The sequence below is a fragment of the Ictalurus furcatus genome, chromosome 3 (assembly GCF_023375685.1).
Source record: "Ictalurus furcatus strain D&B chromosome 3, Billie_1.0, whole genome shotgun sequence".
Lineage (NCBI taxonomy): Eukaryota > Metazoa > Chordata > Actinopteri > Siluriformes > Ictaluridae > Ictalurus > Ictalurus furcatus.
The window spans coordinates 20,836,181-20,848,680 of record NC_071257.1 but is presented as its reverse complement, the minus strand read 5'-3'; the positions used below and the strand labels follow the sequence as shown (position 1 = coordinate 20,848,680).

At 37.8% G+C, this 12,500-nt stretch overlaps 3 protein-coding genes across 4 annotated transcripts in view; 2 read left to right on the top strand and 1 right to left on the bottom strand.

Moving 5' to 3' along the window:
* Window positions 1-2,197, top strand: part of wbp1la (WW domain binding protein 1-like a) — a 16,466-nt gene extending 14,269 nt beyond the window's left edge. Inside the window, exon 4 of one of the 2 annotated variants that reach the window (XM_053621374.1) lies at window positions 1-2,197. This exon is cut by the window's left edge and continues 1,565 nt beyond it. The gene's annotated coding sequence lies outside the window, so the exon portion shown is untranslated. The other variant, XM_053621373.1, reaches the window with a different exon arrangement.
* A 150-nt stretch (window positions 2,198-2,347) lies between these two features.
* LOC128605687 (steroid 17-alpha-hydroxylase/17,20 lyase) lies at window positions 2,348-5,346 on the bottom strand. Its single transcript, XM_053621371.1, has 8 exons — window positions 4,903-5,346; window positions 4,629-4,767; window positions 4,256-4,485; window positions 4,071-4,157; window positions 3,776-3,985; window positions 3,390-3,559; window positions 3,189-3,292; window positions 2,348-3,092 (listed from the first exon to the last, which is right to left on the bottom strand). The coding sequence occupies exons 1-8, from the start codon at window positions 5,212-5,214 to the stop codon at window positions 2,800-2,802; spliced, it is 1,545 nt and encodes a 514-aa protein (XP_053477346.1). The 5' UTR covers window positions 5,215-5,346; the 3' UTR covers window positions 2,348-2,799.
* Window positions 5,347-7,786: 2,440 nt separating this feature from the next.
* borcs7 (BLOC-1 related complex subunit 7) lies at window positions 7,787-10,320 on the top strand. Its single transcript, XM_053621370.1, has 5 exons — window positions 7,787-7,951; window positions 8,313-8,375; window positions 8,522-8,565; window positions 8,688-8,708; window positions 8,817-10,320. The coding sequence occupies exons 1-5, from the start codon at window positions 7,820-7,822 to the stop codon at window positions 8,866-8,868; spliced, it is 312 nt and encodes a 103-aa protein (XP_053477345.1). The 5' UTR covers window positions 7,787-7,819; the 3' UTR covers window positions 8,869-10,320.
* Window positions 10,321-12,500: the final 2,180 nt, after the last annotated feature.

Sequence of the window (12,500 nt, the reverse complement as noted above, 5' to 3'; positions counted from 1 at the left end):
GTGCATCAGGCTTTCTCACTTGACATTAGTGCCTGGTCTCACAGATGCTCTTGTGGCTGAATGTATTGGCACCCAAGATCTAGTGGAATGCCTTCCTAGAAGAGTGGAGGTTTTCATAACAGGAAAAGCGGGGGGCCAACTATGCGTTAATGCATATGGGTGGTCAGATGTCTGCATTCTTTTGGCCATGTAGTGTATATTCAACTAATATCTGATCTAAATAGTGAACAGTCTTAACTGGATTTACAAATAACAAATCTGATATTTGAATATGAATATTTAGCCATGCTACTCTGCTCAAAGGCACAAGATTATGCACTGCATGAATGCAAGAAAAAAGGAAATGTGAGGACTGTCTCTGCAGATTACACAATACTTATGCAGTCTTCCAGACTGCAGAAATACTGTGTAACCTCCATCAGTTCCTGTCAGATAAAGTATATTTTTTTTCTCCCCTCTTAATAGACACTGTCAGAGGTTAGACATACTGTAACAGTGCCCTGGTGGCCTGGTAAAGCTTCCTGCTTTCAGGATTGATTTAGTTGGTATATGTGCTCTTAATGTGGCTGGCCTTATGTTTCTTTTTTTTGGGCGCATATGTGGACTCAGCTTTATCACTTTTTCTTTTTTTTTTTTTTTTAATAATACATTATCAAGAATCTGAATTTATCACATTGTATTCAGTAAGTGAGCAATAGAGACTGGCAATAATTAAGCAGAGCAGTTCAAATAAAAATTGCCTATGTTGTGTAATATTTTCTGCTAACATGGTTTGCATACTTTGCTGCCTTTGATGTTTTCTCATTTGCTTAATTGAATATTTCAGTGGGATTCTTCTATAAATCAGAATTTAAGGCCAGTGTGGGATAACAGAGCTTCATATACAAGATTTAGAGTCGTGAATTAGTGTGTATTAGACGTTGATTGCTGTAACCTTCTTATCAAAACTGTTTTCTCTGCTGAATTGTTAACTTGATTAAGGAGTAAATCTAGTTTCTTTTCCTCTGTACCCCAGTTTCTAGCCCTGAAATGATACTGATTCATTAATATATTGCAAACCTTTTTTCACTTTGACAGTGTAAAGGTGCTATAAACAGCAGTTTGTGCTGATCGCAGAAGAGGTTATACAGTGTCTTTCTTTATATGGAACATGTTCAAGTAGTGTAACTTTTGGCTTTGAATCCCCCAACCTCACTGACCATTCTGTATTCATATCCTTTTACTTTAGTACAGTTTTTCCTTGTGTTTTTTTTTTTGTTTGTTTATTTCTTTTTTTTTCTTCATAAAGGTGGTAATGGGGATTTCGGGTTTTGTTCTACTGTGGCAATATAGACTGCTGAGAGCTGCTCCACTGCATTCCTACACTCTGTCGTGAGACAGAGAGGTTGAGAAGCGATTTACAGTGGCCGGTTCATTGAGGTAGTGTGTTTATTTGACCTTTGGTATGAATAATCAGTAAGGCTTCCAGCGATACAGGTTATTTAGATAGTGCTCAGTTCAAAGGGCACACATTGGCCTCAGAGATAGTGCCAGGCAAGGGTGTCTGAATAAGTGGAGGACAAATATCTTAAACAAACATTATACATCAGATACTGTATCTTCCTTCTCAACAGTGTTTGCTGGAGCCAATAGTTCTGCAAACAAATGAAAGCAAAAGACTTGTGCAAACATTTAAAGATGTAATTCCTTTGTACAGCAAGTCTTTTGTGGTTGGAAGACTTCATGTGCCATTCTAAATGGACTTGTTTCTTCTTTTTTTGTTTTATTGTTGGTGCTTAAGCTGTATAGTATGTTGCTAAAAGGGTTATTTACTTATGTGTCCTCTTCATTTTCCCATTTCATATCTTGAGACCAAAAATGTTTAAAAAGAGGAAATCAAAATTAGTCGATCATTGCAATATGATTCTTTTCCCCCTGCCTCAATAAGGTGCCACTGATTGCACTGTTTTAGATCAATGCAGTGAGTTTGTTTGTTCGAAGGTTACGAAGGCTTTAGAAGCCTGTTGCTCTTTATGTTTAGCTCTGACATGAGACTTGGTACTATATTTTAGTTTTGTATGTATAGTTGCCTTTTTATAAAACTGCATTTTCTGCTCTGGGTAACATTTTGTATAAAGCCTCAGCCAAAGGAATGAGTATCAAATAATGTACATTACGAATAAAACACCTTTAAACGCCATATAATTGTTTTGTGATAACTTTACTTATGATCTCTGAATTCAGACAAATATGACAAACAGGACAACACCTCTGAAGCCTTTAGGGGAACAAATGAAACCTGATGCTTATATTGTGAAAATAACAAAATCAAAAGCCAGATCATGATGCTGGTTCATGATTTATAGCAGATTAGCTCATTTTTCTCTACTGAACATGAAAAAGGATTATATTGCATATATTACACAGGTTATTTTCTGGTCATTTTGGCCCAATAATTAACCAGATTACAGAAGTAGTGAACTATCAATCCATACCAACTGCTTTTTACAAAAAATAAAACAAATTGGTGAATTTACTTATTATTGCATATCTTATTTGCACTCATACCTGTTTACACACACCTGCTAGTTTGTGTGTTTTTACTGTTCTTTCCCAAAACATAGATGTATTCAAATTTGCCCATTTCCAATATTGTTTTCTGTCTCAGCTGCCCAAAGTCGATATGAGCCATGAAAAGGACTAACAGAAAATCCATTGCTAAGTAGCGAACTGAACACAGGGTTAAGACAATCTGTAAAAACAAAACACTTCTGTTCTAATGTTATATGTAGTCTGAGTATAAAAAGAAAAATGGACATCTTAGCCTGACTCAGACTCTTGACTCTGTAGCGACTTTTCCCAGCCTGTCCTAAGCCTGGCAATGACTTTATATTTCTGAGGTTGAAGGACAACTCTGAATTTGCCCTGCAGCTCGGGTAGAGGCTGACCGCCAGGCACCTCCAGAGTGAACCTTTGCAGAATCCATGACAGGAAGAGGAAGAGCTCCAACTTGGCCAGAGCTTCACCGAGACACACACGCACTCCAGCACCAAATGGTAGATAACTGAGTGATGGACAGCACAGACTGTTGCCTTCCTCGTTCAAGAACCGTTCTGGTTGTGAAATAACAAAAGTGTGAATTAGCCAAGATCCCCCCCCCTTACATAGACTGTATGTAACAGTTCATTTTCGATTCTGTTTTTACTTACCTGGGTTAAATAGTTCTGGGTCTTTCCACTCTTTTTCATCGTGGTGCAAAGACCACAGATTGACGATGACCCGCGTCCCTTTCTGTACAGTGTACTCTCCTATACTGAAACCCAGCAGACAGGATTAGAGATCTACGCATGTCTAAATGTGGCAACCTGTTTCACCTGTTTTAATGTGAGTACAAAGTGATGTGGAATTACTTTGCATCTGAGAGAGCTACATGAGGGATGAGAAGTGGTGAGACTGGCCGGATTCGGAGCACTTCCCTGATGGTGGCCTCCAGGTAGGGCAGATTTCCTCTGTCGTTAGCCTGGGGATGCCGGTCCCTCCCAATCTTGGCATCCAACTCCTCCTGAATCTTTCTCTGAACCTAGAAACCATACAAAGAGAACACCAACTGGTTGTTTATATAATAAATCACTTTCCCACTGGCATCTCTGTGGTGCGTGTCGGATCTGATAGGGTCATCCAGCTATATTAGTAATGGTTGATTAGATTAGATGTTGATTAGAATGGTGCTGTGCATTTTTATAATCATTATCATTTGGATTAATTAGACATGATGGGGAAATAAATGACCAGTTACCTGTGGATGATGTATAAGATAAAGAATGGACCACTTCAGTACAGTGGTTGTTGTCTCCACCCCAGCACCAAAAATATCCCCTACGGTCATGAGTAGATGATCATCAGTAAGACCGACATCCTGAGTGCTTGTGTTGTTATTCTCCGAGCTGTTTTTGGCACGCAGTAGAGCATCGAACAGGTCTCGCTGGATGTTATCACTGAAGTCTGCCTGCAGATGGAGACACATGTCGAGTAATGTAAAGTGAATACACCAGAAAGTGATTAGGAAGAATGTGTAGATAGCTGTATTTTACCTTGTGTTCCTCATATTTCTTTTGAAGGAGTTTGTCTCTAATGGAGACACAACGCCTTAGAATTCTGAGGTCTTCATTTGGAAAGAGCTAGACAGAAAACAATGATTGGTTTGTAGATATTCTGATATTGTGAAGCGGATTGTATATGCAATGGTGTGAGAGAACATTTTGAGTGAAAGGTTCACCTGGAGCCACGGAAAGATATCCACCAAACTGTCCTTGGCAACTGTATCCACAATTCCCTGGCTGTACTTGAGCATAGCTTCAAACTCAGGATCTCCACGTTTATACGAGGAGCTAAAACAGAGGGTACATACTACATTTGTGACAGCACGGGTCAGCTCCGGGGCCAAGTCTGCTGCAGAGCTCTGCAGGTTAGTCAGGATTTCGCACATGGAGCTCGCCTCTCTGCAAACTAGGAGGAATAAGAAGAAAGATTATGAGACTTGAAAATTTACATATTTCTCAAGAATATCACCATGTTCTTAGAATGTGGTGTGAAGGGATTATTAGCTATGGAGTTTTACTAGATCATACGTTTATATGATTTTCACTTACTTATTTTCTCGATAGATGCAGTTCCCTCTCCAAACATGCATAGAGCCCCATGTACAATTTTTCGATGAAACTTCCATGTGGCACTATAGTCACCAAATGCTATGTCTTTCCCATCTCGTGTTAAAATGTCTGTAGTAACCTTGAAAAGAAAATTTCTCAAAATGACTTCTTTTTGTCTGGTTCCTCATGACTGTTAAGTTCTCCACCTTTTCGAGTAACAACATAAATGAATGAAGTTTTTGCTAGGGATCTGAGACTGATAAAGGTTACTTACAGTGCGTGGTCTTCCTGCAAATATTTTCCCTTTCCTAAGGAGGACCTCCTTGGCGTGGTGATGATTGTTGACAATGATGACTCTATTAGAGCCCATCATAAGCGAATAAATATCTCCATACTTCTTCTGCAGCTGTTGAAAGAAAATATGCGGCGGGCTGTCACTCCTTATGCTCAGAAGACTCCCGATAATCGGGAGTGAAGGAAGGTTTGGAGGAGCTCTATCGTCTACCAGAAAGCCATGGATTTTCCTCAGATAAAGGGCCACTATGATTATTGCAGCAAATACACAGAAACAAATAAGACATCCCATCCCTAGGTATTCAGTAATTTTAATTAGATCTACACCAAGAAGTAAGCTGGCACTCCACAGGCTGAGAGAAAGCTTACAAGGGTATTTTATATGTCTTCTTCAATGTCACCTCCTTGACCTCAGAATATTTTCACCTCAGCTATCTTTAACAGTCAATGTCAGTTTAAGAATGGCTGTAGTCAGCACATATACATGTATTCACAGGTTTTTGTGTTTTGTTGTACACTGACATATCATTTAAAAAAGCAAAAGCCCATTTTGTGTGAATATTGAATATTTCACATATCTTTCATATACAGACATTGACACTGCAACAAACATGACATGTTAGCAAGTGGAAATATCTCGAATATAGCAAGATTTGTATAGTATTTAATCTAGTATTATAAGATTACAGTTAACCAAATAGGAGTGGTTAGCACATTTACCTCGCATCTTCAGGGTTGGGGGTTCGATTCCCACCTCTGCCCCGCATGCATGCATGTTCTCCCTGTGCTTTCGGGGGTTTCCTCCCCGAGTCCAAACGCTGATTGGTGTCTCTTAATTGTGTATGCAATTGTGCTCTGTGCAAATTGTAATTGTTGGCAAATTGCTACTGTATAAGAGGAATAAACCACTTCATGATGTGCTGTTATTGGAAAAAAATTCCATCTCCATTTGATTATTTTCCTATAAAAACATGCCCCATCATATTTTATTGCATAATGTATACTGTCTAATGGCATTATATGCCTGCTTATAATGTCTTAGATGGAACATTTGAGTCTTCATTGGCAAACTAATGGGGAGAATTCAGTGTGATTGTCATTTCTGTAATACAATACAATATCAATTTTATAACTACACAACAGAAAATAAAGGCGGCATTCACTCTTCCACTGCACTACATCTAGCACACTAAAGTGTTCTTTGGTTTGCCTTCTTGAATGAACATATTGTTAAAGGTTATATGTACCTTCTATGTATTCTCTGTTGTAAAGAGAATAAAACAAAGCATAGAACCTTTAGAAAGTTAACCATCCAAAGAACACAGGAAGCATCACAGGCCGAGCTCGCAAAGCTGGTGGACCATCTTTGTCTGCTGCTAAGTGCTGACAGAAATAAAACTTTCTGGTTTACCAATACAAAGTTTCTGGTTTACCAATACTAATGCTACATTATAGGCAATTTATTCTTTTTTTAAAGGAAATCTCAAACATTTACTCATCAAATTAGTCAAGCAATTAGGAAGCTTGAAAATAACGTCTAGCAAAGATTACCAATTTATCCAGCTCGGCTTGTGTTTTTGTAGCTTGTCAAAACGAGCTGGATTATCCAGCAGGGGTCCCAAACATTTCAGGGATTGTTGACCATCCTTATAATAAACACATTTACAGTGTGTTGGAATAATACAATTTACACTGTGGTAATTGGTGTTTTGTTCTCACTTCCTTGATTTACAGATAAGCGCAATTGACTTTGACATTGACTTTGGGAAAGGAGCTGCTGCTGATTAAGAATGAAATTTGCCAGCATCATGATCACACCATGCTTTCATAAATGTTAACATAATATAACCGTGCCTTAAATTGACTTCAACCCAGATAAATCCCACAGCATTAAAACACAGCACTAGACTGAACAGTGTGTTTCATCAGCGGAAATACTGTTCTGGTTCAGATCATTTTGCTCATGATAAGACCATTTGGCATGTTGGTGCAAATTGGGGCAAATGCTTTATTAATGATGTGGAAAAATTAGGAAGCTATTAATAATGCACATTAATACTTGATATATGAACATGCTTTATAATGGTTCTGTACCTATTGCACTGAGCCTGTTTTTGCACTAAATTAATAAGGATCTACTAAACTTGAGCTTGTTTCTAGTAATCCCCCAGCATTAGTAAAGCACTATATATTTTTATATATATATAGATTTCAGTTTTATTCTTCTATATCTGTGAGTAGGCAGGATGGTGGCACAGTGTGTAGTGTTGCCGCCTCACAGTTTGATCAGTCCGCAGTTTGATCCTGTGTGAAGTTTCACATATTCTCTCGTGTTCATGTGGGTTTCCTCAGGGTTCTCCAGTTTCCTCCCACTGTCCAAAAACTTGCAGGTAGGCAGACTGGCTATGCTGTGAATGTGTGTATACATGGTGCCCTGCCATGGACTGGCTTCCCATCCAGGATGGATTTGCTTGCCTTGCTCCCAATGTTACCTGGATAGGCTTTGGATCAACCAAAACTAGTAAACCGACTTTCTAAAAATTGACCTATAGTCTCACTGACATCTGTTGTCTTTATTATGGGTGTACTATTCCTAGAATATAATAGTCAGCGCTTCTTGTTTACAATGATCAGCAAGTGACACCAGGGTAAATAAGTCACGCCCCTTCATTATCATATAAGCGGTGAGAAAATGAGGTGAATATATATATATATATGTGAATAATATTTCACAATTAAACAATTAAAGTAGGTTTTATTTTTTAACTCATTCTATAATGAAAATTTTGACTTATAGATGACCTATTGATGTATGTTTGGTTATTTCATTATAGCTCTTATGGCTGTATAGCAGTTTTGTCCGATTTGTCCCTCGAGTTGTTCCGTAGTTTTCAGACATGGCTTCCTCAGAACCGCAACCTCGGTTCGGTCAGTCTGTTAAAAGTTTGTTGTCAGATAAAGTCGGTTCTTGCAGTGGAGATGTGATTGCTCTTACACGCCAGGTATTAAAGGGATCTCGTAGCCAAGAGGTAACTCTTCAAACTGTAATAAAAATGCCATGTCATGTCTGCTTCTTAGCGAGTTTGCCAATTAGCTTAGCTTAACTCTGTTAGCATTAGATTAGCATAAGGTAGCTTTTGAGATTAGAGCCTAAAACAGCAGCTGGATTTTTCATATTTGTCTACAATAGGATTTGCATTAAAAGGTCATTCTAATAGGCACATATATATATATATACACACACACACACACACACACACACACACATATATATATATATATATATATATATATATATATATATATATATATGAATTGAAATGTAAATGAAGCATTTAGCTCATTTACAGCGTTTAAACTTTATGTTGTCTCACATCTGTGATTTTACAGCTGCTCGGTCAGGCAGCAAGAAATATGGTTATTCAAGAAGACGCCATTCTCCACTCTGAGGATGTAAGCTCTCTCTCTCTCTCTCTCTCTCTCTCTCTCTCTCTCTCTATCTACAAATCTGCACGCATATATAAAAGTGCTTCATTAAATTCACAACGTTTATGTCAGATTGAGGTGAACACGGTTAAAGAAATGTTTTTGTGTTACAGAGTCTAAGGAAAATGTCCATAATAACTACTCATTTGCAATACCAGTGAGTATAACACTACTGCTACTCATCTAGATTTAATTAGTAGACAACCTGATTGCAGACACTACGTTTAAAATACAGCTCAAGTCTCAACAATCTTGCCTATCTTGTCTTCTTTCCTTTAGGCAAGAAGCCATCCAAAAGAAGTAAGTCAAAACAGAAATACTGTTGACAGTTGTTATGGTGGCTTCATCTGTCATTTCTTGTCAAAACAAGCTGTGATGATATCTGTCTGTCCTTAATCGTCTTCACAGTGTTGAGCACTCCAGAAACCTTCAGGACCAGCTTAGACACTTGCTAAAATAAAGCATGGGCAAGCTACGTTGTTGACATGTTCAACTTGGACTTTGGTTTGTTCCTCGCACCTTGTGCAGGGTTTTGCACTCCAAAGACACGCAATTGCCTCTCAATAACCCTCATGACATTGAGGTAACATCTTGTGTATAGGATTGATTTCTGTTTTTTGTTTCATTTCCTAACTAACATTCAGTTAAATTAGATCATATTGATTTTTAATGAAAAAATGGGTAGTGTCAGTAGTTATGTTTACATGGACAGCAGTAATCTAATTACTGACCTTATTCTGAACAAGACGATACTCTGATTAAGGTGTTTACATGAGTTGCTTTTAGAATATTATTTCATGTTCCTGAATGTTTCTATGTTATAGAACATAGATGGATTAACAGCACACGTCATTATGTCACCGCGCCACACCAACCGACGTTCCTCCAGAATTTCACGTATCAACATACAGTTCATCTTTGTTATGGTACCGTATACAGTTTTGGGTGTTTCATTTTTAATTTCACAAAGCTTCAACTGCAGTTGATTATTAGTCATGCTGTACGTGCAAATAGATGACTGCTTGAAGCCGTGGGCTGCGTCCCAAACCGCGTACTTACCTACTATATAGTAGCTCAGATACATGTATTTCACCTACTATATAGTAGGTAAGTACGCGGTTTCGGACGCAGCCGTGCTCTCTTGTTTGCCATCAAATGGTTGAGCACTGCTGTGTGTGTGCATGTGTGTGTGTATGTGTGTGGGATCGTGTCCTGTCGCAAAATGCGGTGAAAACTCCCACACGATAGTAATAGTGTGATTAAGGTGTGTACATGTCTGTAATGCACTTCGATAATGTGACTAAAACAGGAATACTCCACATGTCTTAATTCCATTTGTGTTTACTTCAAGTATGACTTTAGTCGGGTTAAGGTAATTAAAAATTGCTGTTTACATGGTAGTTTCTTAATCAGAGTATCGTCTTAATAGGGTTAATATCATATTGTTGTCCATGTAAACTTACTGAGTGTTAAATGAGCATGCTTTTTTTGGGCGTGGTGGCGAGCATAAACAACAGTTAACCCAGATCTACTTATTTGTTAATATATTAACTTTTTTATTTTAATGAATACATTTGTCTTTGTATAAACATTGTTATATATTTGAGTGAAATCACGTTCTCCACAGGAGTATGCCAGTAGAATGTGTAATAAAGCCTCATGCACATGTAATAGCACTAGCACTTCAGCAAGGTCAAACAGATGTCTGTCCTAGAGCATATCCTTGATCATTACTCCCAGAAAGCTTTGGGTTACACTTCAGGGTTTTCACTTATCTCTCTGCAAGCTGTGCGCACAAGCATTTAGACACAACCACCTTTAGTGTGCAAAAAAAAGAAAGAAAGAAAATAACACAGGATCAACTCTTAAAAATTCTTTAGTTTATAAATTACATAAATAGAAATGCATTATCTTCACATTTATCACGTTTCTCTATATATTAGAAAGGTTCTAATGCTGTTCAGAGTACTGTGGTCCCAAATGTAGACTAGGTTTTACAGCAGCATTGTAGGTTTTTGTACAACCCTAATTCCAAAAAAGTTGGGAAGCTGGGTAAAATGTAAATAAAAACAATGCAACGATTTGCAAATCTCATAAGCCCATATGTTATTTACAGTAGAACATAGAAAACATATCAAATGTGTAAACTGAGGAAATAAGGTAATTTTGAATTTCATGACTGTCTCAATAAAAAGTTGGGACGGGGGCAATAAAAGGCTGGAAAAGTAAGTGTTACTAAAAAGAAACAGCTGGAGGAACATTTTGCAACTAAGATACTCTAAGACACTCTCTTTATACCCAATCATGTTACTGACCTGCTGCCAATTAACCTCCAGCTGTTTCTTTTTAGTAACACTTACTTTTCCAGTCTTTTGTTGCCCCGTCCCAACTTTTTTGAAATGTGTTGCGGCCATGAAATTCGAAATTACCTTTTCTTTTCTTTTTTTCTAAAAATGGTACATTTCCTCAGTTTAAACATTTGATGTTTTCTGTTCTATTGTCAATAACATATGGGTTTATGAGATTTGCAAATCATTGCATTCTGTTTTTATTTACATTTTAGACAGCGTCCCAACTTTTTTGGAATTGGGGTTGTAGTACTATTACAAATTTGATACAAAATATGCTAATTGCCATATCCAACCTGTTTTGGTCTGTAAATGCTTGTTAAAGGCCTCAAACGAAGAGTATGAAAAGAATGTCATCTGAACTTGTAAAACTGTGTAGTTCATGTAGATAATTGTTGGATTGAAGATTTCGATCGCTGAAGTTGATTTGCACCAACATGCTTTATGCCTGTTTCTAAATGGTTGTAACTTTCTGGGCATACATTTGAAGACTATTTAAGACTGTTTCTATTTTAACCGATTTACACTTTTTAGCAAGTACATTGCTGTGTCGCATACAGAGTGAAGTTATTAGTTTTCTTCTCCAAAGGCTTCAAGATTATATTACTGTCAATATATAATTTAGTTGAGATGTTTGGATGCTTTTTTTAACATACTTTCTTCCTTGGAGACCTGGTTAAAAAAAAATTTCAGCTTGGTCTGGCCAGCTCCCAAAACACAGACTGAGCTGGTTAAACTGCTAGACCTTAACGCCTGCTGGGAAGTGCTGATAGAAGGGAAATAGTTTCTGAATTACTGTTACCAATGTCACCTTGTAGACAGGTCTACCAGTTTGACTAGCTCTGCCTGTGTTTTATTAGTGATAGTGTGAGTGAGAATCAGCAGTCAGAGGGAGTGTACAGACTTTCGCTGTCTCTTCCTTCCATTCTGGTACCATGATTTGGTATGTCAGCTTTGGTTTACACTGTAGGCCGAATAGTGTGGCATGAGCATATACATAGGGATAACTTTCATTGGTTTAGTGCATGTGAATGCCAGTTGATAAGTTGATGTAACTTATGAGCTGTTTAACAGTTAACACTGCCTTAGTTAAAACCTGTTGGTGCCCCTGAGAAACTGAGAATTCTGAGAATCCATCTTTATCAGTCCTCAAGGTCCAACAGAGAGAGGGGGAGCTTTATGCCAGGTAATGCAGTGGAGAGATAAAGAAAAGTTGGTCCTATCTGTTTGCACAGAGATTCACATAGGCCTGCCTTGAACTTAAGTTAGTAACATTCGTTTATTCTGGAAATGTGTTTCTGTTTTTAAATAAATAAAATTCATGGATTATTATTGTGTAAAAACATTTTACATAGCTTGATTTGTCTTTGGAATACATGTCTGGAGCCTGGCAAATGTGCTAAATGGATAAATTGAGTTGCTCCATTGAGGTAAACCTGCTTCTGCTTCTGCTTTACTCCTAATAAGGCACATCCGAATATTTAGTTATGTTTAATGGATTTGGCTCCATCTACAGACAAAGATTGCACAATGTAAGCAAAGTCCTTTTGTAAATAAAGTAAAGCAAATTTGCAGCAGTGATTTTTAAACATTCCTCAGGATTAGGTGTTCTATATACTGTACACGATCAGCCATAACATTAAAACCTGCTTAATATTGTGTAGGTCCCCCTTGTGCCACCAAAACAGATCTGATCTGTTGAGGCATGGACTCAACAAGACCTCTGAAGGTGTGCTGTGGTATC

Coding starts and splice junctions, on each gene's coding strand:
- LOC128605687 (XM_053621371.1), bottom strand. CDS start 5,214: ATGGGATGTCTTATTTGTTTCTGTGTATTTGCTGCAATAATCATAGTG. Junction 4,486..4,628: donor TGCATCTATCGAGAAAATAA/GTAAGTGAAAAT, acceptor TATTCCTCCTAG/TTTGCAGAGAGGCGAGCTCC. Junction 3,293..3,389: donor GTAGCTCTCTCAGATGCAAA/GTAATTCCACAT, acceptor GCTGGGTTTCAG/TATAGGAGAGTACACTGTAC.
- borcs7 (XM_053621370.1), top strand. CDS start 7,820: ATGGCTTCCTCAGAACCGCAACCTCGGTTCGGTCAGTCTGTTAAAAGT. Junction 8,376..8,521: donor CCATTCTCCACTCTGAGGAT/GTAAGCTCTCTC, acceptor TTTGTGTTACAG/AGTCTAAGGAAAATGTCCAT. Junction 8,709..8,816: donor CAAGAAGCCATCCAAAAGAA/GTAAGTCAAAAC, acceptor TCGTCTTCACAG/TGTTGAGCACTCCAGAAACC.